The sequence below is a fragment of the Nicrophorus vespilloides genome, unplaced genomic scaffold (assembly GCF_001412225.1).
Source record: "Nicrophorus vespilloides isolate i.1.1-1 unplaced genomic scaffold, Nicve_v1.0, whole genome shotgun sequence".
NCBI classification, from domain to species: Eukaryota; Metazoa; Arthropoda; class Insecta; order Coleoptera; family Silphidae; genus Nicrophorus; species Nicrophorus vespilloides.
Window position 1 is genome coordinate 11,965 of NW_017098102.1, and position 26,938 is coordinate 38,902.

Sequence of the window (26,938 nt, forward strand, 5' to 3'; positions counted from 1 at the left end):
AGGGGGTGTAGAGGGTTGTAGAGTTAGATGGTTACGAAACGAACCGGTGCCAAGGTTGTGTACCTTCAAGCGTTTCGAGACTCTGCGCCCAAGCAGCAATTACGCGATCATGGATCAAGCGCCTTCCTCTTCACCGATTGATTGCTTGAAATGTCTTTCTTCGATCTCTTGTACGCGTTCAACCTTACCACCGCGTATTCCTACATCAAAAAGAACATAATATTATTATATTTTGTGTGTTTTTAGTTGAATTGGCGAACCGAGTCACTCACCCAATAGCCGAAGGGAATCTTCGAGGTTTCCGCGTTGACGATGCTCCAAAGAGTCCAGAAGAAGTGCGACGCCAAACTGAAGACTTTGACTTCGCGCATGACTTGCATCGGACTATCGCCGGATCCAGTGTCTTGCAGGTATGTCTTTATGAAGTTTAACCTAAACTCCTCGCTTGGGTAATGATGGATGGTCTCCTTGAAGAACGGACTTTCCGGTTCGGTGTAATTGTACATAAACTCGACGAAGTGATTGGCAATGTCGAACGATCTGTAGTTGTACGAGCAGTACTCGAAGTCAATCAACACGAACTTCGGGTCCTGACCATAGTTATCGTTCACATCCTCCGAGATCAGGATGTTGCCCTCCTGCATATCGTTGTGGCAGAACCTTACCGGGCAGTTCTCATCCTCCATCCGCTTCTTCAACCATCTGTACTCCTCCTGCAGATCCACATCCAACAGACTCTTCGCAATCTCAGGCACATTAGTCTTCAGCTGCGACTGGCTGGACTTCAGCCAACGCTCCATGGTTTCCCACAGCCAACTGGGATCTTTGTGCAAGGGCACCTGAAATACACACGACGCTCGAATCAGTCGGACAAAATCGCACGCAAATCTAAATAATAATAGAAGAAACGAAATGAATGAAGTCTGAGAGCAATTCAGAAGAATATGAAATGAATTTTGAGATTAGAGAAAATAAAGTTAAGAAAAAAAAAACTTAAAGGTAAGATGGTATAAATGGTAAAATATAAATAAAATGTACAGTAGTCGTCGGCATGGTTCTCTCGCAACAGCGGCACCCAAAATTTTCAACATTTTTGGTGGCGCCTGGTCCAAGTGACACGATTACACTTGTTTTTTTTTTGTTCGTTTCTTTGTTTAATTTTTAAAATCCGCTTTGACCAATAGGCGGCTTCGAGATAGAGGCTTTGGCCCACGCAAATCGTCGCTTCTTCGGCTAAAACATGAACAGAAAAAAAAAACAAACCCCATATGTGTGGACGACAAAATCATACAATAGATAAATAAATAAATTAGTGATGAGAAGGTGGATAAGAGGAGGAGTAGTTAGCTGTGTGATAAGGAATCATCGTTTACATAGGACTTGCTAATATCGCGCGACGTTATCGTTGCAGCAATTACCGCTAAGTTCTATGTAAACGTGTAGATTTTAAAGGCTACGTTTGTTGAAGGTCTTTGTGGATGGTGGAAATGTTCAGACAACGACGAAAACCAAAACTGGAGCAACAAATAACAACAACACTGCTATCTTTCCGTTCTGGCGGTAGCTTTCCTCTTCTCCACGAGTGGATGAGTGGAAACTACAAGCAAATAACGGAAATTTCCGTCGCGCCGATAAAAAAAAATCGTTTCCATTTCGAGTTCAAAGATCTCGCAAAGTGTGTATAGAATGCACTTACTTACTACAGACAATTGTTAAGGATTATCGCTATCTAATCAGAATGTGAATTGTACACACTTTAAACTTGTTTGATTTTAGGGAAAATTTTGATTGAAGATTTGGCTTTGTTCGTCGTCGTTGTCCAAGGAAAATAATTTGCTTAGCTTAGCTTCGTCGAAACATTGCTGCAATCAAATCAATTGATTGCAAACAGCACAAATTACTCAATGCATAAACTATTTGGTAACAACAACGTTTCGTTTATATTTTGATAGCAAGGGTTTCGACAAGGCTGCAGCCGTGCAAATTTCACGTCAACACAATGACCACGTGAAATCATACAATTTGTAAGTAAAAGAAAATATATGTCTCACCTAGTGCTGTTTTCGAATAATAAATTCAATTAGCGTGTGTGCACATGTCTTGTGTATAATAGAGGTGTAATATTTATGTGTTTGTGTGTTTTTTGTCTGTTTCTAGGTGTATTCAATCGGAATGTTCAATCTCACCTCCATGCTGTGTATGAGGGCCATCTTCTCGGCGATCTGCGTGCTGTACTTCTCGTTGGCCAATTCTCGCGTCTTCAGCGGTCTCGCGTGCATGTACTGCTCGATGCGACCGCCGGGGAAGATGCCGTGCAACTTTGGACCTAGACCGCGCTCAGACAGCAGCGTGAAGATGACGCTCTCGGTGATGAGGGCCTCGAGGGCGCGCTCCCCCCCGTGCGTCTGCCCGTACACTCGGATCAGCACCTCCTTGGGTTCACCGTGCGGCATCGACGATTTCACCAGGTGATCCGGCAGGCTGATGTGGTACAGCAAGTTCGAAAGACCACCGCTGCAGCAACACGAAAAACAAGTTGCATAATTCAATCAATAAGCAAGTAAATCAATCGATAATCTTACAACTTGGAAGTTCTCAAACATGCATTTTTTTTTGTAGGAATAACAAGTTGCATAATCGGAAAAACCGGAATTCAGTAAGTTACCAATTTTAACTAAAATTACTAGAAATTGAAAAGCGTTCTCATTCAACTGCGACGGAATTTTTATAATTATTCGTCGTACGTAGTTGAATGAGTACGATTTATGGAATTCACCGTAAACAACGACTCACAGAGAGAGAGTGCTGTTGTTGAATAAACAAACGCGTGGATCAAAACAAGTTTATCCTACATGTAATGAGGCATTGGGCTGGGGATTGGCGACCCAAGAGAAGAAGGTTAAAAATAAGCGTAGATGGATGGCGCCGTTATTTATAGTTGCGTTCTATCTATATTATTCTCGCCGAAACGTATGAATATGTGTGTCTGCAACACAGTAACAGCAACAGCAGGGGAAGAAGAAGGATAACCTTCGCGAAGATTGCACCGAAAATATTCCATCGATCGCTTTCTGTTATAGTAGTTTACACGATTTCTGCGACCTTCGCCTTTTTTTTTTACGTAAAACAACAGGTTTTACGCAAATTTTGCGCACGAATCAACAATAACGGACAAGCAAAGATAATATTGTATGTAATTAATTACCTGATGTGCTTGAAACCGACATTCTCGGCGGTAACATTTTTCCAAGCGCCGTGCAAGTAGTCCCTGCAGATCCGCGACGTCAGCTCCTTCATCGCTTTGTGGTCCGACTGCATCTGCGGGCGTAAACGAATTCACATTAGAGGTGTTCATCATGGATGGATTCAAAATTTCGATAAGATGATGATGGTAAAATCAAACTGGTAATTACATGGTAAATGGATCGGTGATGTTGATGATGATGATGATGATGATGGGGAGAGCGATGCAGGACGAGAGGCAGCATTCTCAGGATTCCCACGAGACGCTGCGTCATCGTGACAATCCTTTGACATGTTTAAACTCAGAGATCTATTTAATTTTTTTTCTTTTTCTCTATAACAACAACAAACACTACGAACCTGACGCCTATGCAGAATTGTTAAAGCTATTTGGTTGCGCGATCCAAAAATTTACCGGTTTTCCTCGTGTCGAAACAGCGGTGTTATGTGTACGCGTGTTGCGTATTATGGAAGGAAATGTCAGAGGGCATATCGATTCGGTCCGGAAAAGCGAAATACGCCTGCGTTTCCATCGATCCGTTTCCCCTCTTTACACTTTATACTTTTCACGTGGAAATTTGCAAAATTTATCAACAATAGACAATTTGCAAAATGAATACTAACTTAATCCACGTGGAAACAATCAAATGATAAAAATTAATTAAGCAAAAGCAAACAAAAAAAAAATAGTTTTTTTTGCAATCTGGTATTTCCCCTTAATACAATACAAAACAATTTATAAAAAAAACAAATCCGCGGAAATTGTTTCTTTATTATTCAATTGCACAATTATTACGCGATGATTCATTTCACGTGCAACATTTCAATTATAAACTAAATCACTTTATCTCATTTTTTTTGCAATTAGTTCAAACAATTTAATCTGCACTTTAATAACTTTCATTCTCTGTTGCTAAGCTACGTTGCTTAACTATCAAAATATGTAATTGATTCTCATAGGCGAATACTGAGAAGTATTGTTGCTAGGAAACCGTTTTGGCGTCGATTTCGTTGTTAAACAATTACGGGATTTCTTGAAAACAGATCTCTTGATCTTGACCAAAGTCCGTGTTTGCAGTTTCTCCTCTTAAATGCAAATAATTTAATTTCAATTTAAAAAAAAAACATTGAATACGACGCGATAACAGTTTCATCAATGAATCATGATGAATCAATAGCAAATTACAGATAAATTCAATTTGTTTTAAATTAAGTTGTAAACAAAACATGACATACTATGATTGACAATGCAATAACAAAAGAAAATTGTTAAATTTCAAAGTTGTTCGTCGACCACGACGACACATTTCGATTTACAATTAGCTAAAGACAAAGGTCACTGGAAATATTCATTATTTACTTTCCTTGTGCAACGTGTGAAAGTCGTGTGTTGCCTTCTATTTACAAAAGAATCTTCAATTGTTTAAACAATGCAAATTTTAATGACAATCGAGAGACGCGTGTACAATTATTTTTTTTTGCCCACGTTACGTTTACGTTATCGCTGCGTTTACGTAACGAAAATTATGCATCCGTTGCTGATAAATTCGGTTTTTTTTTTTTTGTTTTTTTTTGTTATGAAAACCGGTTATCTTTTTGGGATCGAAAAAGGGACGCAGGCAGCCCCTTTTCGCATACACACGACGTACCTTATTGCTGTCGCCGTTGTTGCTGTTGCTGTAGCTCACGATGGACATTCTTGTTTCTTCAATTCAATTTCACTCTTTAATTTATTATTTTTATTTGCAGTGTGCGTGCTGTAGAAGATGACAACAAAAAGGGGAATCCTTATTGTATTATGTGTTTATCATCGAATAAGTAAGAGCACGATTCGCAGGACACTTAAACGTAAGTAAAAGTCAGGAATAGAACACGCAGCCCGACTAAAAAACTTGATTTAAGTAAAGAAAACCCGACCCGGCTCTCTTTATCGGTACACCCGATTGGCGGTGGAGAGGGGTGGGGGGATGACGCGGAAATTGTCGAACTAACGCGAACGATTATAAACCGCGCGATGCGTCACATCATTTTGTTGTTGTTGTCTCTTCTTTAACAATCGCCGATCGTTATTCAATACTTAATTACGTCAATTTAATATTAATTATTGCAAAGAAAACGATCACCGATCCAAAAATATGATCCGTGAGAGGCGTTGCTTAACTATTGACATTAAAATTCGATTGCGATTTTTGAACTTTCGATGGAATCACGCGACGTTTTATGTAATCGCATTTGCTTATCAAACTTTTGCGTGGACGGCTGGAATTTCGCTCATTGATAATGTTTTGTCGCCAATGATGATGATGATGACGATAATGACAACAAAGTTTGGACTAAGTAAACAACAATAACAACAACATCATCAAAATCCAAATTGTTGTTTACTAAAAACCCCGAAAACGTAATTATACCAATTACAAAACTCGAACAGAAATTATATTGCGTTGTTTCAATAATTATGTTTTACTTAAATAATTATTTTTTAATGACTGAATTCGTTTTCTGTTATCATCGTTCCAGCTATCACTTGTTGCTTTTTTTTTGTCACGCTAAATATTCGCATTTCAGTTGATTCTCAAGGCCTCCTCAATTAATTGCGCGCTTATAGAAATCGATTACTAATATTATCTAGTATTATTAGCTTAGATTCGCTATAAATTAGTTTTTCTTTTGTTATCTATATTCTACCACTGATTGCTACTTTTTTTTTAATGATACCCAATTGAGCATTATCTTGGAAAATGATTTTATCGAGCTACATAATTACGTAATTGGAGATTTCCTAAATTACCTACTAAGTAACTAACTAACAGAGACAAGAGCAATTTTCGTTTGTTACCACGCAGTTTGCTATTGCTATTAAGTTGTTTCCAAGAATTCAAGAAAAATTTTACCGCACATTTTTTATGCTGGGAAAACACATTCTGTGCGACCTTGCGAAAATTTTCCATTTACTACTCAACTTTTCGTAGATTTTTATTCCAATTCATTTTACTACAAAAGTCACCTATTATTTATTGCTTAAAGTTTTTTTTGAAAATTTCAGTTGGAAGAAATCTCAGAAGAAATTCAGCAATTGATTTTGCGAAGCGCAATGCGACGAAATATGAGGGTGTACGAATTTAGAAAAGCCGAGCACGCAAAAGGACGACTCTCAAGGTTAGTTATTCGGTTAGTTAGCATGCAATATTTTGCAGAAAAGAAAACATCAATTGTGAAATCGTAAAGAAAATTGCGCGCCAGTTTCATGCCCAATTGAAAATTGTAACGCTCATAAACACGAATCGTAAAGTAATAATCAAGCGCCGCACAGTCAATATACTTTCAGGTGCTTTAGATATCTAAATTCTGCGGTAATCTTTAGCTTCAACTATTGTTTGCTTTACAGATAAAACGCGGCGACGTAAACTGATCTCATAATCTTTTATAGTTTTATTGAAAGAGAAAGAATTAATATAGTGATAATTGTAAATTTAATTCGCGTCCGGTGTGAATTAGGTGATCGATGCTATTTTGAATGTTTTATCATTATTATCTACTAAATACCATTTATATAACCACTTCAATTTCGAGCACTTTACGCCGCATTATTACGATTTTTATTTTTAACCGTAAAAAATTGATGAGTAATAAAACTATAAATACATTTTGTAGTAAAGTTACTTTGTGGTCATTTCAATAAGCCACTTGTTTAAGTCAACAAAAATATGAATGAATTAGAAACAGAACTCAGGACTGAACCTAGAGGCAATCCCAATCATCGTGTCTTACAAACACGAACAATGAATTGTTTGTTTTGTTTTCAATTAACGCGGGTAATTTGATTTGTTTTCCACGTATTTCGCAGTTGAAATTAGTTTATTTGTTCAGTCTCTCACACTTTGTTGCTTTAATCGCATTAGTTGTTAAGAATCGTTATCGTGATTGCTTTTTGAAACAACTTTTGTTTTTTTTTTTTCAGAAACAAATGTATTAACGCCAACTAAGCTAATTTACAAATGAGAGTAACGATGCATGTAGATAATATGAAATATGTTGTAACAAAAAAAAAACATATTTCAACATTTGCTACAGGTGATTTACTGCGAACAATATTATTTGTTTACTTAGATTTGTCAAACGCACAATGTTATTATTTTATTGATAATATCATTCAGATTATAAAAATTTCATTTGTAAATTTAATTGATGGAATATTCGAAATTCTATAATTGAAATGGTTGTAAATATTTTCGGGTTTTAAGAAATGTTTACTTACTCATCAAGAGAGAACGAAGAAGTGGAATTCTCTTAGTCGTGACCTCAAACGTTGCGATTTGCTAAAAATGATATGCGTCTGATCTTCGTTTTCCTTTTCTTTTCGTTTCGTTTCATTCCTCGCAATTCCTCGTTTTTTGTTTTTTGCAATTCATTTTCTTTATTATTTTTATTCACAGAAAGAAACTGCAATGAAAATGGAAGAAAATGGTAATATTTTCTAAAGAAAGTTCAAGTTAACGATTAATTTACAACAATCACACCGAGAATAGATTTACATGTGAGTATGTTTATTTTTTTTTCATTACTCTTTTTCATTACATGCATAATTTTACATGTTTTATTTAAACAACTTCTTTTCTTTTTATCCCAAACCGCAAAGATGAAAAGTATCGTTTCGTTGTTTATGAGATTATCAAAGTCACCTTTGGATTAAATTTATTAGGCAACCAAAGTTGATTCGATGATTCTAAAAAAGAGTAGAAAATGATTTTTTTTTTTGCTTAGATTTACATAATTAATACAAATTGAAAACAGTTGCGGGGGGGGGAAATAATTAAAAGGAATTAGGTCAATGATGTTCTTTTTCCAAATTTTTATTATCGCAAAAAATTTAACAAGACTAGAAATTTCAAAGTAATATCAATAAATAATAATAGTAGTATTATAATAATAATAATAGTAATAATAGTATAATAATCATATAATAAAAACAGAACATATCAATATGGCATCCCTTACAAAAATAATCCGAGAGTGTTCGGAGACAAAAAAAAAACACGAAAAGAAAATAAATAATTTAAAATAATAGTAATAGTAATAATAATATATAAAACATCCACAACACCACAGATAAAGTAGTAGTCCGTTCGTCCGTTTCCGCTTTCATCCTTTCGTCTCGTTTGATATTACACTCGCCGAACAAGTCATCCTCATCTCCAAACACCTGGATAAATCTTTGCCTTAGATATTAAGTTTACAGTTTCTTCCATCTATTCAACATCATCATCAATATCATCGTCGTCTTCACATCTAAATGTATTTTCTTTTTGTTTTGTTTCTGTTATTTCAAATATATATATATATAATATAATATAAACTCTCGTTCGATCTTCTGCGCGCCTAAATTATAATAATTTCTCTCTTCTCTTTGTTCTTCGATATTTTATTGTTCTCTGCTTGTTTTCATCTTCTCTTCTTCCTTAAATTGCTCGATTTATCCTCCTGGAACCTCTTGTCGTTTGGGCTCCTCTCATCCTCTCATCCATCCATCCATCCATCCATCCACACTCGCAATCACACTTTTCAAAAAACATACACACAGAATAATAATATTGATCACATATTTTTATTTTCATTTTCCTTTTTCCCTTCATTTGCTCTTTTTTTTTGTTTGTTTGTTTGTTTGTTTTTGTTTATGATTAGTTGCGTAGCGCGTGTCGAAAATCGCGCGCTCACTAGACATTAAGTAAATAAGTCGAGAAGGAGAGAGTAAACAAAAATTAGAGAGGGTTAAACGAAATGTGACCGGATCCGACGAACGTATTTAGAATTCATTCCTCCCGTCAAGCTTTTGCTCTTTCATCTTTTTTTTACTTCCGAAGACGCGAAAAGCCAAATTAAAGATAATAACAAAGAAAAAGAACTTTGATTTTCGTCGCGGTTTAATAAAAAAAAATTGTAACTAATTTCGAGATTTTCCGTAAACGAAAGAAACGGCCGTACGTGTTTACTACACGCCGCCCTCCTTCTTTCAAGCGAATATATTAATATTATTATTATTTCATAATTTCTTGTATATATATATACACACACACAGACACGCACGCACGCAAAACCCTTCACTCTCTCTCTCTTTTGCTTTCTCTCGTTCCGTCTCCGTTTCACAACATTTAGCGGTTTTCAGCAAATCTTAGTAATTATTATTATTATTATTTATTTAAACCCGGCGCATCCGCCCTAAAATTTACTCGCGTCTGATTACTTCCTCCTCCTCCCAACATCCCATCCACTTGCTTTCCCTACGAAGGAGATGCTGGCGGCGGTGGTGGTGGCGGTGATGGTTGTGGTATAGAATAATATCGGTGTGGTTTCGTGGTGGTTGACGGCTGTTTCCGGCGGATGTCACTACGTCACCGGCCGGAAACGCCTGCAGCGCACGTTCGACTCCTGCGGTGGTTCACCTTCCGGGGGTGGCGGAGGTGGCGGTCCTTCCGACGTGTCCGGCGAACTTTCCGCAGCTCCGATCAAGTACGTCGGCACTCCGCGGTTCGCTCTCACTCCTGCAAATCAAACGACCCTTAAAATCAACGCCCTCTCTGTGTTTGTTTGATGCGATAATTAATGTTAGATCGAAATGCCGTGTCTCTGGTCTCGTTACGTCGGGAAGTACTGTTCGAGTCATGAATTGATTTGGTGATGATGAGGATGTTGATTGATTGATTGATTGATTTTAGTGATATTGATAGGAAAGCGGGTACCTTCCTGTGTGGACGCGGTGCACGTGGAAGAAGTGGTTGTGGTGGTGGTGGTGTTGGTTGTTGTGGTTGTTTCTGAGCAACTTGTCTCTTTGCAGGGAGGTTGCTCTGCAAATGCACAACGTTTACAAAAGAACAACAACAACGAAAAAAAGCAAACAAAAAAGTAAAATGAAAAATTTCCATCCTAAATTCGTGTTGTTTGTTGCTGTTGCGCAATGTGTATTACTCACCACCTCCTGGACCGGCGGTCGAGTGTCTCTTGAAGCGCAGATTGAGCTGGCTCGGATCCGTCACGTACTTTTCCGTCTGACGTCTTCTCCGCAGACCGGGCGTGAGATCACCAGACCACGACATGCATTTGGCCAACCTTTGACCGCTTCCCACCGCCACCGGAATCCGAGATTTCCCTTCAAGCGCTGGACTTGTCTACAAAACGTATGAACAAAACCGTAAGTTGTCTCCTCTTATATATTTATATTATATATTGTGCAGAATATACCGAAGTTTCCCTAAGTATTTGGCTAACATTGTCTACGCCGCTGTCCTCGTCGTCCTGCTCCAACTTCTTATCACGCAGCAGCGGGTTCTCCGTGGCATCGAAGTACTCGGACTGCTCATCCATTCCAGGACTCAGACCGTTGGCCACCGATTTCCTACATTTACTACCGAAAAGCAAACATTCCAATCAATCAATTAATGAATTAATACAAATATTTCAGATTATTATTACCTTGGCTCCAGAACGCTGTTCGCCGACACGAACGTCACGTTCGGATTGGAAGTCAGATCGATGGATGGACTGCAGTGAGGCTGATGCTGCTGGGTGGTGGTGGTGTCCGCTCGGATATTCTCCGACCCGGGTTTCCGCTCCAGATGGTGGACGCGCGCTCTACTATCCGAACGCGATGAACTGCTTTCGGATCTACAACAAACAAACAAAAACAGGTAACATTAACGTAACAGTTCGAAGTTATTTGTGTTGATTTCGAATAAGCGCACCTGTTTTGTGCGTCCAGATTATTCCTGAGTTTAGCCTTCTGGGCGGCCCTCAGCGCATCCAGAATCCCGCCGCATCCAAGCGCGTTGGCTTCACCGCCGCCGCCGGCTCCTTCCAGTCTTCGCTTCCTCTTCTCCTCTTCGTTAATCAGAGACTCAACCTTTATCGGCATACGACGCATCTCCTCCGTCTTCTCCACTTGCAACACCTCATCCTCTTCTTCATCCTCCTCGTCATCGTCATCCTCCTCGTCCTCCTCCTCCTCCTCATCATCACCATCATCGTTAGCGACGGCGGCGGGTTGAGGTGGCGGCGACGGCGGCTTCTCCAAACTCACTCGCTTCTCCAATCGCTTCTTCTCCTGCGTGTGTTTCTCCAACTCGTACTCCGGCGCGAAGCTGATCGCCTCCCGCTTGGGGCTCTGCAGCTGCGGCGCTTGATCACCGTTATCCTGCCTCTCTTTGCTTCCCTGCTTCAGGATGCTCTTCGTGCGCTCCAACTTTATCCTCGGCGAACCCTGCTGAGACACAGCCTCCGATCCTGTAGGAGTCTTTCCTTCGCCCACTCCGTTCTCCAAGGTCTGCGGTCTCTGCACCTCCTTCGCTACAACGCGAATCTCCAACTTTCCCGCAACCTGTCGTCATTCATTCATTCATTCAATAACCAATTACAAAATCAGATTTCATCACTACTCACCTCTTGCAAACCCTCCGGTTCGTTCTCGTCGTCCTCATTGCTTTTGAAACTTTCCTTATCGTTCAGAGGAATCGTCGGCATGCTGCCCCATCTCCTCGGCGGCACGACGATAGGCGCGACGACGGGACGTGTCGTCATCGTCGAAGCCGCTGCCGATGCGGCCTCCTCGGATTGATGGTGGCGCGATGCGACGTTTCGCATCACGTCCACCCGGAAGATGAGGTCATCGAATGCGGCTTGCTGGAGGAGCGGAGGCTTCAACCCGACGCGCACAAATGGTGACAGAGAGGGTGTTGACCATGCTCGTGGTAAACCACCTGGACAATCGCACAAACGCACAGACGTGATCATAAAAAAAAAATTTGAGGGCACAAACAGAACAAATTCCGAACAAATTAGATTAGAGATGAGAAATGAACAAAATGCAAATGTAAAAGAAGAAAAAAAAACTAGATCTCGAGAGAGAGAATGTAAGTGAAACAATATGATGCGGGTGGGGGTGTTATTGCAATTAATTATCGTTTGAAAGGGGGGTTGGACGGACGGATGGTGGAGGTTTTTCGTTCAAAAATTGAAAAAACACTTTGCAGGTGGTCGTTTGGGGTCTGATATTAGTCGCAAGTTGAGTTTACAGAGGGTTGCAGTGTTAGTGGTGACGATGTTGCGCTCCGCTTTCCGGTCGCCGCCGACTCTGTTGACTGAAATTGCAGATCGTTACCGTTACGCGCAACCTCTTGCATATTGCACAAACACACATCCAACAACCTCCCCCCTCGACAATAAATCACTTTCCAAAAACTAACTTCATCCTTCAATTTCCCGGCGAATCCGCCTAAATATGAAAGCATTTCATTGAAATTAGTTGTTTTGGAAATGATTCATTGACAACTGCTCGTATTTATATATATGATGATGATTATTATTATTATAGATGATCGATTGCGTTAATTACTCACCGACTAATTCGGGGTAGTCCTCGATACCGGCGATGTTGATGTACTTTTTATGGCTGGTGCGAGAATCTTCGCTGATCCTGCTGAGAGCTGGTGGAACGGCGGCCGCCTCCGACGCTCCCACCGCCAACGTGCTGACCCCAACACCACCACCTCCTCCTCCTGTCGCACCGCCGCATCTGTGCTCCGGACTTTCCGGCTTCCACTCATTGTCCGTCGTCTCCTCGCTATCGTCGAACTGCGATTTCCATTGGCTGGCGAGCGTAAGCGCTCCACCCCTCGTCACCTGTTGGCTGACGTTCTCGTCGTCCATCACCGCGAACTGCGTCAAACTCTGATCGCGAACGCCCGACCGCGAACTCCTCGCCGCCGACGGTTGTCGCCTCCTCGGTCTCTCCTGCTCCGGTGTTGCGGGAGCCTCCACGACGCTTCCACCTTGCTGAGGGGATGGCGCGACTCGCAATCTGCCGAGCGTCGCGACACCCGACTGGCTCTTGCGCAGCGGCGCCGGTTTGGCGTTCGCATCTGACGAGGATCTGGCGGAGGCGGCCGCCTCGTTGTCCAACTTCTCCGGAGGTTGCTCCAAATGAGACGTCGCTCTGCGTTTAGGAACTACAACAACAACAACAACAACATTTTTATATATTTTTCTTTTTCTTTGCAGAATGTCGACGTCGTTGTACCTTGTTGAACTTGTTCGCTGGCGGCAGTTGCGTTGCAGTTCTTGTCGACCGTCGGTCTCGAGGCATTTGTTTGAGTGGTATCGGCGACGAGGGGCGCCGTGTTCTCCGCCTCGATGTGCTTCCGCCGCGCGTCCATCTGGGCCTACGCGACGCACAAGATAGAAACAAAGAGAAACAAAAAGCAAAGATCAGCATCTTTCCGACTAGAAACACAGAAAAAAGAAAAGCACGGATCGTGCAGATGAGCGTCGAGCGAATTTGATAATGTTGCAAACTGAGCCCTCGGTTGTCTGTAACAGGGGGGGATTTAGGGTTGCAGGATGTACGCACCTCCTTGTTATCCGTTGGCTCGATGTTCTCTTGGTTGTTGTCGGTGGCGGTGGTGTGACGACGGGCGTTGTACCGCTGCAGCGTGCTTGGGGCGGTGGGCGGATGTCCTGCTCCGGGGGCGGGAGTCGTCGTGTTGTTTGGAGGCGGCACATTGGCTGTCGTATCACCGGTGGAAGCCTTCTCCCAATCGTACGGATCAGATTCTTTCACGCCCCTTCTCTTCATGCAACGCTCGAACAACGATATCAACATCTACAAACAGCATCAACATCATCATCAACATCATAATTAGTAAGTGCATATTTTCTATTTGTTACCGTATAATCAGGTCTGTCTGCGTACTCCAAGGCCTGGATGTGGTCTAGGAACTGCTTCAGATCGGACGGCAGGTGTTTGAGGAGAAGCCGATGATCGTACTTCTCTTTCATCAATCCGACTTGTTCTTTGTCTTTCACTTTCCTCCACGGCAGTTGTCCATTCACGAACTCCACGAGCATATAAAACAGACTCCAAAGATCGTCGTGTCGACCCATCTCTGAAAAAAATGATAAAACGTTCACTCTTTCCGTTTGCATTCGCGCAAAAAGCCAGTTTCATAATAGTAAGTACAACACCTCTGTTCCTGTGGGCGTTGATGCTGGCGTATCGGACGGTGCCGCGGAATCCTGCGGCCGCTCTCGGTGCCCTCACCTCCCCCGTGCTCGTCGTGTATTGTCTGGCCAATCCAAAGTCCAGCATGTAGACGCGTCTGCAGTTGTACGGCAAACTGCAAACGAAAACATTTAATTTTTTCTTCAATTTATTTTAGTGTATGTGTTAACCGGCCCATGGAGAAGTTGCTCGGTTTGATGTCCCGATGGAGGAAGCCGACCGAGTGGATGGACTCGATGGCCTTGAGTATCTGCAGGCCGAGGCGCAGCGTGGTGGAGAGACTGAAGGCGGCCCTCGGTTGCGCCCTCCGAAGTTCCGCTAGATTACGACCCTGCAGTTGCATCACCACGTAGTTGAAGCGGTCGTTGCGGCCGCATCCGATGAAGCGACAGACGTGCTCTTTACCCTGCAGCTTCTTCAGCACGGCCACCTCCATCTTCAGCACCTGCTTAGGCTGTCGCGCCGACTCCACTTTCAGAGCCACCTGTTCTCGTGTTATCAGATCCAAACCCTCGTAAATCTCGCCGAAACCGCCGCCTCCGATCTTCTTCACAACCTACAACAACATATTATCTGGTAAGTGAAATAATTAATAATTCAATCATCAACGGGGCGGTCTTCATTTGATTAAATGAGTCAATTAGTAATTTACTACGGCTTCGATTTCAGCTTTTTGGACTTTCTCCACATAGTGACCTAACCCAATTCCGCATCCGGGAGAGCACAAAAAGAAGGGGTGCTGTGCTGGTTGGCAATTGGCAAACGCCGCCACCCCCTCCCAATTACTCACTTTCCGCAAATGCAGCACAATCCCAATATTGTTGTTGCAACCTCCCACTTTATTTTTTTTCCATTTCTATCCTCATATTGTAATGCGCTATTTCCTGTCTCGCTTTTCATTATGATTTGTGATAGGACCATTTCGCCGTCAATCACTGCAGCCGACAGCTTATTTGACTTGACTGTGCAGAGTACTTAAAGCGTCGTCGCAGACTGAGCATATTTCAAAAACAAGTGATCGTCTGCCAAAACAGATGCAGCAGAACTTAACTGCTTTTACCTAGATTTTAATATATCCATCTTTCAAAATCTAAACTAAGTATTTGGTGTGATTCTGACAGCTCTTTGACATTTGATAAACGTCATTTCCTAGGTACCATGCAAACGTCATTCCTTCTCATACCTAAGCGCTGCTATTGGCTGCTATGCAGATTTTAACCTACTTTTCTTTTCACACAAACGTCATTTTCGAAACAAAAGGTGTGCGGTATTGAAAGGAGCGATCAAAATGCGCGTCTAAATATAACTCTGCACCGTCATTGTCTATGCTGCAATTAATCAAAACTTAACTATTGAGTTAACACTTTCTTTTTTTTTAATCTTTTTTTAATCATAGATGAGAAACAAATTAAAAAAGTTTCAAATATAAAATAGTTGAAGAACAATAAACAAAATGAAGCAGTTGGCAAAGTTATGTAGATGTGACGCATTACAGAAATACTGTATCCCAAACATAACACCAGAAATATATAGTATATAGTACGCAATCTAAATTCTTGACATTCTATTAAACGAGACACTAGTTTCTTTTTTTCTTCTTCAACTGAAACTTTTTCTACCTACTTTGAGTAGTTTCAAGTGATTCTTATTATTATTATTATTGTTATTGTTTTTTTTTTCAGGATGATTAAGGAAATAGTGATTTACCTTCCATCGCTCCTTGACGACGTGGCCGGGCTGCAGGAGGTCCTCGGACGTCATCGTGATGTTGTTATTTTGATCGGTCGAGTCCAAGTGTCCCTCCCAGCTCGATTTCTTAGCCCTGCAACAGAGGAGAGAGCACACAGGAAATCAGGAAGAGGAAATCGCCAAGTCCATTGCATTGTTGGTGTGGTGTCTAACTAATATCGATCATCGTAATCAACATTAACCGTCATCTACTACTACCAACAGGGTGAGTGAGAGTAGTATTACCGTGCGGTGTGATCCCTTTTCTTTCAGGTTCCTTCAATTTCGCTACAATAATTAGTCAGAGTGAGCTATGAATAATGAAAGGACGAGAGTAGGGGGGTCGATAAGGGCGCACACACAAAGGGGGAAAACCGGGACGACTGCGTTCAACATCGCGTCGCGCCGCTTTCACATTCACGCACCGAATGTAAACTATTATCACTACTTATTTATCTCGGTATCTCAGAAGAACGTTGAACAGTTGAAGAGGACCGATTATCAACCCCCGGCTGATATTTATAACCTTAACCCAGAATCATTGGCGCATCGATACTACTGCTAACTACGACTAGGAAGGGATGGAAATCAAAAGCGCACCCTGTTTTGACAGCGGCGACGTCGGCGTCGGCGTCGAATTTCTACTTCTTTCCTTTATTTCTAAGCTCACTCTCTCCCTCTATCTTTACCTCTGGGTGGTGTTGTTGTTACCTTTTCTATTCCATCCGCAAAATGTGATTTGATGCTGCTATATTTTAGGTTTGTTTGAAATTAGTGCCAGGCCGATTGCCTAACAACTTAGGCGCGTCACGGACCGATCACCGCACCAAAACACGTAAACCGAGACACCGACGACGTCGTGGACAGCTGATCGCGACGGCGGCGTCGGCGACGGTGGAGTAGGAGGAGGAGGAACTCAAGACACGCGCATGCCTCCGCGTCACCACCCGCAGAAAACGTACTATCACGAATACCAAGAATTAAAAAAAAGACAGATGAAGAAGAGTAAGATTATTCAGCTTCGCATCTCTTTCGCACCAACGCAACGAATTTTTGCACGACGAGACACCGACGATTACATAAACGCGTTAATTTTGGGCGTATTCCAAGAATACGGTGGTGGTAGTAATTGACGAGAGGAACAAAGAGAGAGAGAGAGAGTGGAAAAAAAAAGAGTATCGAAAGAATGGAACTGCGGTGTCAATCAAATCCGAGCGGACGCTCGGTGCGGCAGGCGTGACGGGTGACGGGCTGAAAAACCACCCCCGTTTATTATCGATCCATCCGATGTCAGCGCCCCCTCTCGACCCGTGCTCGCAAACGATCGATGCATAACCCCAAAATCATCCCAAGGAAAATCGGCCGCAAAGGCATGCCTATATATCTCTCTCTCTCACCCCTACAATTATTACCTACTGCAATTGGTCATTAAAGAAAATCATGAAAGCAAGCCGCGCGCACGAGTCTAGTAGAACCAATCAACCAGCAACAACTATAAGATAATAATGATAGCAATAGCAGCAACAAATTATTTAAAAAAAAAAGAAAAGAAACAATATAAAACAACCATCAACAACAACAACAAAATGTCGTAAAACAAAGCATGCGTCTAATTCAATCTGGGGGTGGGTGTTGGTAGGGCGACGAAAGAAGGGGTTGAGGATTTTCTTTCTTCTTGTTCCAGAGAGAAAAGCTATAAACGGGCATTCAACGATATCAACGAATCAAAAAAAACAAAAAAAATCATATATAGATATATTGGTGTGTTTGACTGATTTGATTGGGTGGTGTGCGTGTATATTATATATTTTATTATATAATGCAATTCTCGAGACTGGAAGTGGGTTTATCTTACTGTTAAGAGTTTTTGTAAGTCGATGCGGACGCCATTTTTTTTTGTTGTGTGTATGATTGTTTTGAACTGGCCTGAAGTTGGATGCGCACCGACGACGGTGAGACGGTGGTGGCGGCGGCGGCGACCGTCGCGTATCCCGGCGGGATTTTCGAATTTCCCCCACCTGCACCGCACCGCACCTTCTTCTTCTTCTTAACGTCCGAAACTTTTGTCTTCCCTCTTTCGTCCTCACACCACCTCCTCCTCCTCTCCCTATCCTCCTCTTCTCCTTCTCTTCTTCCTTCTCTACACGCACTGACTTTTAATGCCGCCTCCGTTTTGGATAATTCGCGACTTTTTTGCGTCTTCCGATCGGTGGAAGTACGGTGATTACGAAGGAGCTTCGGGAGCGACGCGACTTCCGTCCGACTGACAACATCGGGCGTGACAACATACACGGAATTTCGACAAAAAAATATTTGATGCCCGAACGGAAACCACGCAAAACGAAATAAACAAACAAAAAAACGAGTTTCAACAATCGCGTTGTTAGGGAGATGATGGCGCGACGCATCCCTAATACAGTTCTGCGAATCCTTGCACACACGGATGCGCGCACACCGCAAATTTTGTTGTTTGCATTCTCTCTCCTCTCCTCTCTCCTGTCCTCTCCTCTTCACCTTTTGCTTCTTTTATTTTTCGTTTTTCCCCAATCGATAATTTCCTTCCTGCTCTTCTCTCGACACCCAAAACGACCCAATTCTCACTTCTACCAACTCTAATCAATCAATCAATCGTTTCCATTAATCACACACATTTCAATAACGAACCAAATCAAAATCAAACAAATCTTGAAAGAATTCCCGTTTTCAAACTATTTCGTTATTCCCAACTCTACAAAAATACAATTAATCAAATTTATTTTAGTTACATTTCATACCAAATTTATTTCCTTTCCACCCATTTAAAATTATTATTATAAACAATAGGCAATTTTTAATAAGAAAGATAAGAAACGTATCCTAACAGAAACCAACAAAAACTACTAAAAACTAAACTTTCTTCTTATTTTCGCCGGACTCGTTTTGATGATTCAACAGCAGTCGTCCTTTAAATAGGTATCTAGTCGCCTTAGTTCCTTCACACAAAGACGACTAGATCCTGAAAGACCATTAACCAATTAAAACAAAGGAAATTTTCAAATCCCATTGGAATTCCTTTAAGAAACTGATGGAGAAGACTAATATTAAATAATTGAGTACAGAAAGATGCAAAGAACGCTTAATGGTCTTGCCTATATTTGTGCTCGAGCCAATTATAAAACACTCTGGACTTGATATATAGATTTCGCACATTGATCATCCAAATTATTCCACCTGTATTCATCACTTTCAAGTGCGAATGAACGCGTCCGTAAATAATGTGTACATTTCAAAAGTTAAGTGCAATTTGAGTTGCATAACCGATTCACAATCAAAATAATCGTAACAATCATGGGATTCGATAAAAATTTACACACAAAGAATTAGAAGAAATGTGTGTGTATTTAAGAATTCAGAGGTGGAATTTCCCGAGGTAAATGTATGTTTCTAATAACAAATTGGCACATCCTATTTATTTTTTTTATACACTCCTAATGGATATAAATAGGTACACGTATCTACAAACAGACACACACATAGATGTATGTAAGATGTAGAAGAGATCAAGTTTGATTTTCGCGAATTGGTAAAAAAAAAACGTTGGTAATGAAACAGTTAGAACCATGGGGTGATGGGACGGACGGACGGGGTCTACTACTACTGCTCCTATTTATATTCGACCTTCCGTTAATTTTATCAAACTATAAATTTCGTAGGTTAAAAGCACCGAAAGAGCGTCATTAGAAACAATGATCGTCTCGGAGCCAAACGTCGTGCGTTTCGAATGCGGGAGCCAACACGGAAAATATGACACGAAACGAAGTGCAAATAAAATTAAAAAAATGTTCGTAACATCACATCAATTTTACTATTCGATTGATAGAGACAATGAACTAGAGACTAGTATAGATCGATTTGCCAATTGGCAATTGCTGCAAGTGTAAACAACATTTTTTTGGCAAAAAATTCTACGAAATGTTCTTTGTAAACTGAAAAAAAGCAAAAATTGGTACATAATACGAACGTTTATTTATTGCTTAAGTGCACTTGCGGGCAGTGAGTGATGGTAGCAGACGTTGCGAAACGCCCGTGCCCGTGTCTAATTAGATGGAAATAGTTTTGTATACTTCATATTGTATACATTCGAAATAAGAAGAAGAAATTAAAATTTGGCTCATGAATATTGAGACAATTATAAATTAACAAAAGTTTTGTTGTTGTTGTAAATAAACCAATATGGCGATGAAAATGGCGATCGTTTGTTTGTTTGTTTGTTGACAGCCATCTTGTGATCACCATTAAACTGTCATAATCTCCTGTCAATAATCGATTGAAGTTTCGCGTAAACATTCAAACACGAAACACATGTTAACTCTAGTTATCCGAAAGATTTTTCTTCTCTCATCGCCAGAGATTAATCATGCTTACATGCATGCATGTATGTGTATGTATATCATTCAGAGGTCGCTCCGGTCGTTTCGAATTTCAAACAAAACATTAGTTCTAAATTTAAAAATCCGCCTCCCGTTCCTCTTTTTTTTTTCTCCTGTTGTTTCTTCAAAATTTATGTAACCTTTTGATCAAATCACTCTGTAATACGTTTCTTTTTTGTTTTTGCTTCTTTGTCGTCTTTTCTTGACCATCTGCCAAACCGAACGAGTCTATATGATTTAATAGTTTTAGATTTGTTTTTTATTAGACGCTAACTAAGTTGGACGCGATACTTAATCGCGAGCACGTTGAACTCTAATTTATCCGAATTCGGTCCAATTATCCTATCACAGCGTTTCGTCTACTTATATCTAAATTAACTATTATTAGTAATCCAGTAATTTTTCGGTTTCAAGGCCTTCTTTATTCATTTAATTAAACGAACTTCTTTCAGGTATACCAACTCATTATGGAATTTGATGTAACTAGTTGGTACACCTGAATTATGACTTTCGTCAATGTACAAATCGTCATTTCTCAACCAGGAAATACGCGTGCAATCTGTTCCCAGCATCAGAAGCATCTTCCAATCGTGCTCCAGATAAATCGGAGAATGCAGATAGCAACTCGAAGCACGAGGAAGAAACGAGGCTATCCTAACAATCGGGGCCCCGCGCGCGCTTTGCCAGAAATAAAGTCTGCAGCGAAACTCTTCCAACTCCGTTGCAGTCTTCTCCTTTTTTTTAATTTGTTGTATGATTCATTTGATTCGCTTTACGTCGTCGTCGTCGTCGTTCACCCTGACTCTCTTAACGTCGCCCGTACGCGTACTCGCGCACTCCTCTCTCGTTTCTCTCTAAATTTAGCCGACACTTTGGCTGCTCTGGCTTTTAGCTAACTAGAAGAAAAATAAATGGCAAAAAGTCCGAAACGCAACAAAACAAACACCAAAATAACAAAAAAAAAACAAAACAAGTTGTAAATAAAGCAAGAGTCTCGGGTGCATTTTCGTGAAAAAGTCTCTATTTTAAGATTGCTCCGAAACCAGCAAAAAAAAACCAAGAAGAACGCATTTTTTTCGATGGAATCGTTTCATAATTTACACGTTCTGGATCGTAATCGTGTTAAGAAAATAAACGTTTACGCAAAAACACTTCGGGAAAACCGAAATCAAAAAAAAAACCGAATTAATTTACAAGAAATAGTTAAACGAATGATTATGAAGAGAAAATTTGGTGCTGCAAATAGATATTTTTTTTTTCCGAGAAAAGAGTGTTTGGAAACGTTTCATAACACAAATTTTATTTGAATTCGCTTTAAAATCAGACCACCTTCGCTGCAGTTTACGTAAATTGAAGGTTACATTTTTAAACATGTTCGAATCCACGTACAATTGGTTGTCTAACATTGTACATTATTTGAAAGTTTGCACTTGTCCGACTTTAAAGAAAAAAATAATTAAATTAAACGTGGTTGCGTTGAAATGACAGCTGAAAATAATTTGTTTTTCCCCCTGTGTCGCAATTGTTTTTTTTTTAATTCCCGTATTATTTTTGTTTTTCGTCCATCTTATGTTTTTGTTTTTCCTTTCTTTTGTTTTGTTTTTTGTTTAAATAAGCGACACGCGTCCACACTCCATTTGTTATTGTTGGCTCAATCGAAACACGCTTGATTCATTTTTAGTGGTGCACTTTAAATTCGGGGCATATTTTCCATCACAAATTTAGACAAACGTAAATATCGAGAAGTAAACTTATTTATTTTTTAATTTTCTCAATAATTCCACAGTCGTCACCATAGTTACGTGAATATTGTTTATAGTATTAAAATAAACACTAGATTTCTGTTTCCATAGTAATATAGTGTAATGTACTAAAAAAAAACACAATATATTTTTATATAAATGTTTCGTTTAAAAATACATGGGAAAAAACGCTTGACATCGATTATCATCAAAATACGTTGGTACAAATACCAAAAAAAAATTGAGAATAATCGAGGATTAGGTGGTTTCATGGACGATATTTATAGCTTCAAGGCCTCTGAGATATTTGGTGTATTTATTTATTTGTTCAAACTAAATTTCAAACATTTTTCACATAAAAGAGAGTGTTATTATTAGGCGGAATCCAATGTGCAATTATCTGCAGACATAAAAAAACAAAAGAAAAAATACCTGAGACAATCAAAGTGTGCCTAAATTTAGTCGAATCGAAAAAGTAATTGTTTTATTTGAATAAGTTAGATTGATTTAAAAAACAAAAATAACATTTAGAAGAGGGTGAGTGAGCTTATTAGTTTAGTTAGTTGTTAAGCTTGAATCGAGTTTCTTTCTCTCTTCTCTCTTTTTTTTGTATGTGCTCTGACCGGTTTCTCTCCTTTTCCGAGATGCCATCGAACTGGGGCATTTTCACCATGACCATTTTCACTGCGTCAACTGTCCATCACCCACTTAGTTTTTTATTGTTTTGTTTTTTTAATTATAGAGAACAGCACAAAGCACTCGTCGATCTCCGATCACCACTAGCAGTTGTCAATAGAAACAAAGGAAACACAACAGCGAACAGAAGAGGGACGTTTTTTTAAGACACAAACAAAACAGTTGCACTTGTTCGTCCTTAGAAACGACGACGGTCAGAGATGGCGCACGGTGAATCCGCGATGAGCAGGGTCATCGTTTGACTTAAGTGCTTGCTTCTGCTTCTGGTGGTGGACGGATCGAAGCCGCCGGCTTAAGCGATTAAAGAAAAGCACGGATTCGCCGCCGCCGTCAGCCGAGCGAATTTACTCCCCACAGCCTCCTCCTTCTCCTCATCTTCCACCTGACATCTCCCCCTCCTCCTCCTCAGCATCTCCGGAGTTTGTTGCACGTATTTTTAGGTCCAAGCTTTTAATATTATCACACACACACACATACGCACGCACGCATTCAGTCTCTACGGTCGTGACAAAACTTTGTTCGAGCGTATTAATATTTTGGACGGTTCAAAGAACATTATTCGCGTGTCCGGACGCAGAAGACGCCAGCTCTTGACACTTTTTGCGTGGACGGCGGAGGACCCGTCGTTGGAAGTAGCGAAATTTAGATTCTCCTTTGTCCTTCCAACAGATTTGTCACCGTCGCTGTCATCGTATTTCGCTCAATTGTTTCACCGTGCGCCGTTTGTTCTTTTATTTATTTCTTTATTTCCGTCCTTCCTTACTTTTGTTTCATGACAATCTAAGGGTCATTACTTTACATTTCCTCAAAGATTCATCATCAGTTTGGCCATCAACCTCTTAATCTCTCTTAAGACACTTTTCTTGTTTGCTTTACACTAATCTCATCAAACTATCATTTGTCATTCACGCCACTTAAATTAAGACATCTGTCACTTTCATTTGTTTATTTCAAAACTTCAAACTGACTTTTCTCCAATTGTTTTTCCATATAACCTAACCAATTATCATTTCTCACCAAATTTTTGAAAACTCAATTAACATCTTCCATTTGATTAAACACAAAAAAACATATTGGAATTGACGATTTTTTTTGCTTCTAAACTGCGTTTCTTTTTTTCTCCTTGGTTTAAGACACGAGTTTTTGTCACCAATCGCTGTCATCGTGTGGCGTTCAATTGTGGCACGTGCGACGTTTGTTTCTTTTTGTTTTTGTCGTGAAAATAAGTTAATTTCAAACGCTTCTTTTGTTTCGAATCTGCCCTTTTTTTTCATTTCAATTGTTTATTTATAACCTGCAATAACATTCATATTTAATCAACAAAAAAATCTTAATTTAAAACAATTATTTTCATTCAATTACTATATGTTTTTTTTTTCATTTAACTTTGAGGTGATTGGTTAGAATTCTGCAAACAACAAAAGCGATTGGTTCATCCATGCGCCGCCCCCTTTTCGATTGGACATGAAACTACATTCGGTATTGGCGCATATTAGCAAACTCGACCATGTTAGTGACAAATGCGATTATTCAACTTTTACTACTACTACTACTACTTTTTTTTGTTTGTTTTCTCTCCTCGCATTACGTTGATTCATTAAGTGTTATTTTTACGTTTTTTTCCTTACAATTCACTTCGACCGAATCGAGTTAAGGTTGATGCAATTTTAGGTTTGGCCCACTTCTACATTTTCACCTACGTCTCCTCATTTTTTTTCTTTCTTTCTTTGTAATGTTTCACGTGCAATTAGCATTTAGTCGTTAAGCAGGATGCTCGTGTCTCTTTCTATCTGGGTTGAACTGGGTTACGGGATCAGGTGTGCTTGGAAAACGGCCAGATGCGACCGGCGCTCTTCCTTTGCTCCCCAAAAACTTACATTATATATCTGAATTGGAACAATACAATACAATACCAACAATATACAAATCTACACAAACAACAATCTTTTACTTACAACAACAACAACAATCATGAAAAACGTATAATAATTTGGTTGCATAACGCTCTTCTATTTTTATTGTGCATTCTCTCTCTCACTCACTCTCTCGTTCATCTTCAATCTTTTTTCTTGTTTTTTTGTCTGTCAGTAATATAAACGACGCCTGCTCGTCTATTTTTAATCAAGTTTATGCATTTTTTTTCTGAACCTCCTCTATCTTTCCACCAAACTTAAGCACACTCAAATTTAAGACAACTGCAACAAAATTCACCTAGTTTCAATTTGATTTTAATGAAACTTTTCCTTTCTTGTTATATTAAATATGAATAGAAAATTGGATTTTTTTTCTTCTAAATTTTCAAATATGCATTCGGAGGAGCGAAAGAATCGGGCGCATTTTGTTGACGCGCGATCGAAATCTTTTTAGAATGTCTGCATTTAAAAATAAATACATCGTTCTATTTTTTTCTCTACGCTCTTTCGTTTCAACTCGCGTTATTCTTCTTTTTTCTTTCTTTTTTGTTTTACCTTTTTCGCGTTGGTCAACGATCACTTTGCCACTTTTCATACGGAAAATTCCATCCATCCAGATGACTCATTCCAAACAATGAAGGAAGGAAAACTTTTGTAGATTGGAAACATTCACACGTGAAAACTAAGAATATTAAATCTAGTCGACGTAAATCTAATTCCTATTTCCATGGAAACGAATCAATTAATAATGATAATAACAACTAAATTTAGCCTACTTAGATTTCGATTGCATAATACGTTTTTTGTTTTTGTTTTGTTTATCATCAAAAATCTAGTAATTTTCATTGTCTTGAAATAATAATGACAATTAATTTATGTCGAATTTTACTTGAAAAAAATGTCTCATTAACTGGATGCCGCGATAAATATTTGTTTGTGTACTTTAATATTATCATCATCATCATGCAGCAAACCGATAAGGAGGGAATTGAGTAATCTTGGTTTTTGATAACGAGACCACAAAAAGTTTATGTAGTTAACTTTTATCCGTCGATCGCGAATTCAACCTAATTAATTACGCAAGGAATAATATGTGTTTGTCCACCTTTCTCTAGTGGTAAGTTTCTACTAAATTGTTCTACTACAAGAACTTAATTTATTATCTAGAAGGCTGGTTTTCGTAGATCGTCTTTTGTACGTCGCGAGTTTCTTAGATCTTTTGAAATATTGTTAACAAATGTTAATTTAATTAAATTGTGATTACAATATGAATTATGTAAAGCATCTAAATTGGTTTTATCAATAATTTATTAATTAATGAATATTAGGATATGCAAATGTGAATGCTTCATTGAATAATTGGTTGCCTAGGATGATTCTAGGTTGTCGTTTATGTTGCTAGGTTCGCGTCGGTTATGAAAGTCATCGGTTAGGCGGGGGGGTTGGTGGGGAAAAGCCACCGAGTTGCCCGTCAGATTCCGTGTGTGTGTTCAACAAGTGGTTTTTCTTTCCTTCGCAAAGGGAAAACAAACAAAGAAAAGTGTACTTTACAGTTTTACTGGTGTGTTTAGTTTCTATTTTCTAATACAGTTTATTTTCCCTCCCGAAAACTGTTCAACGATCGTCATCATTTTTATATACAGTGTGTTTTGTTATTCTCGAGCGACGGAAGTGACAAATGGTGAATTAAAACGGGAGCCTCCTTCGATCTAAACGTAACTGGAAACTGGAAGAGCGGAAACTGCACCCGGAAGACACCATCCCCAACCCCGTTCGGAACATCCGGCGAGGATCCGCCTTGATCATTTTTTTTATGTGAGGTTAGGTTCTGAAGCACCAGGAAGTCGTTACGCACTTTTACCAGACCGGGTGTACGTTTTTTTGTTTTGTTTTGTTTTCTTCTGTTTCACTTTGTTAATCGATGATGATTATGTGAAACAAAAGCAAACGAGAAAACAAAAGTACGCCCGACTCGGAAATCGCGCGCGCTCTTCATTTGCATGCTCGAAGCTCTCTCTATCTCTCCGAAGATGCACCGATTCGCAATTCCTTCGGTGTTATTATTATTGTTGTTGTTGTCAACTTGTTGACCCACATGACGTGTGTCGAAAAGTTCGAAAGATCAGAAGGTGATCTCTGCCGCATCCGTTAAACTTACTT

General features: G+C 39.8%; 2 protein-coding genes across 11 annotated transcripts; both read right to left on the reverse strand.

Annotated features, from left to right (window-relative positions):
• Positions 1-5,165, reverse strand: LOC108561690 (choline/ethanolamine kinase). Of its 3 annotated transcripts, none has more exons than XM_017919756.1 (5): positions 4,893-5,165; positions 3,206-3,318; positions 2,187-2,514; positions 273-839; positions 1-200 (listed from the first exon to the last, which is right to left on the reverse strand). In XM_017919756.1, exons 1-5 carry the CDS (start codon positions 4,938-4,940, stop codon positions 108-110), a joined length of 1,149 nt encoding a protein of 382 aa, XP_017775245.1. In that variant the 5' UTR covers positions 4,941-5,165; the 3' UTR covers positions 1-107. The 3 variants fall into 3 exon arrangements, with proteins under 3 accessions (XP_017775245.1, XP_017775247.1, XP_017775246.1); XM_017919758.1 differs by lacking the exon at positions 4,893-5,165 and adding an exon at positions 3,659-3,833; XM_017919757.1 differs by lacking the exon at positions 4,893-5,165 and adding an exon at positions 3,604-3,833.
• A 3,484-nt stretch (positions 5,166-8,649) lies between these two features.
• LOC108561688 lies at positions 8,650-23,804 on the reverse strand. Of its 8 annotated transcripts, none has more exons than XM_017919748.1 (15): positions 22,793-23,358; positions 15,998-16,112; positions 14,461-14,846; positions 14,254-14,405; positions 13,957-14,174; positions 13,640-13,891; positions 13,310-13,451; positions 12,630-13,238; positions 11,674-11,990; positions 10,980-11,611; positions 10,711-10,902; positions 10,480-10,642; positions 10,211-10,406; positions 9,981-10,085; positions 8,650-9,782 (listed from the first exon to the last, which is right to left on the reverse strand). In XM_017919748.1, the coding sequence occupies exons 1-15, from the start codon at positions 22,846-22,848 to the stop codon at positions 9,628-9,630; spliced, it is 3,690 nt and encodes a 1,229-aa protein (XP_017775237.1). In that variant the 5' UTR covers positions 22,849-23,358; the 3' UTR covers positions 8,650-9,627. The 8 variants fall into 8 exon arrangements, with proteins under 8 accessions (XP_017775237.1, XP_017775239.1, XP_017775240.1 ...); XM_017919750.1 differs by lacking the exon at positions 22,793-23,358 and adding an exon at positions 17,874-18,683; XM_017919751.1 differs by lacking the exon at positions 22,793-23,358 and adding an exon at positions 16,730-17,585.
• Between the last annotated feature and the right edge of the window lie 3,134 nt (positions 23,805-26,938).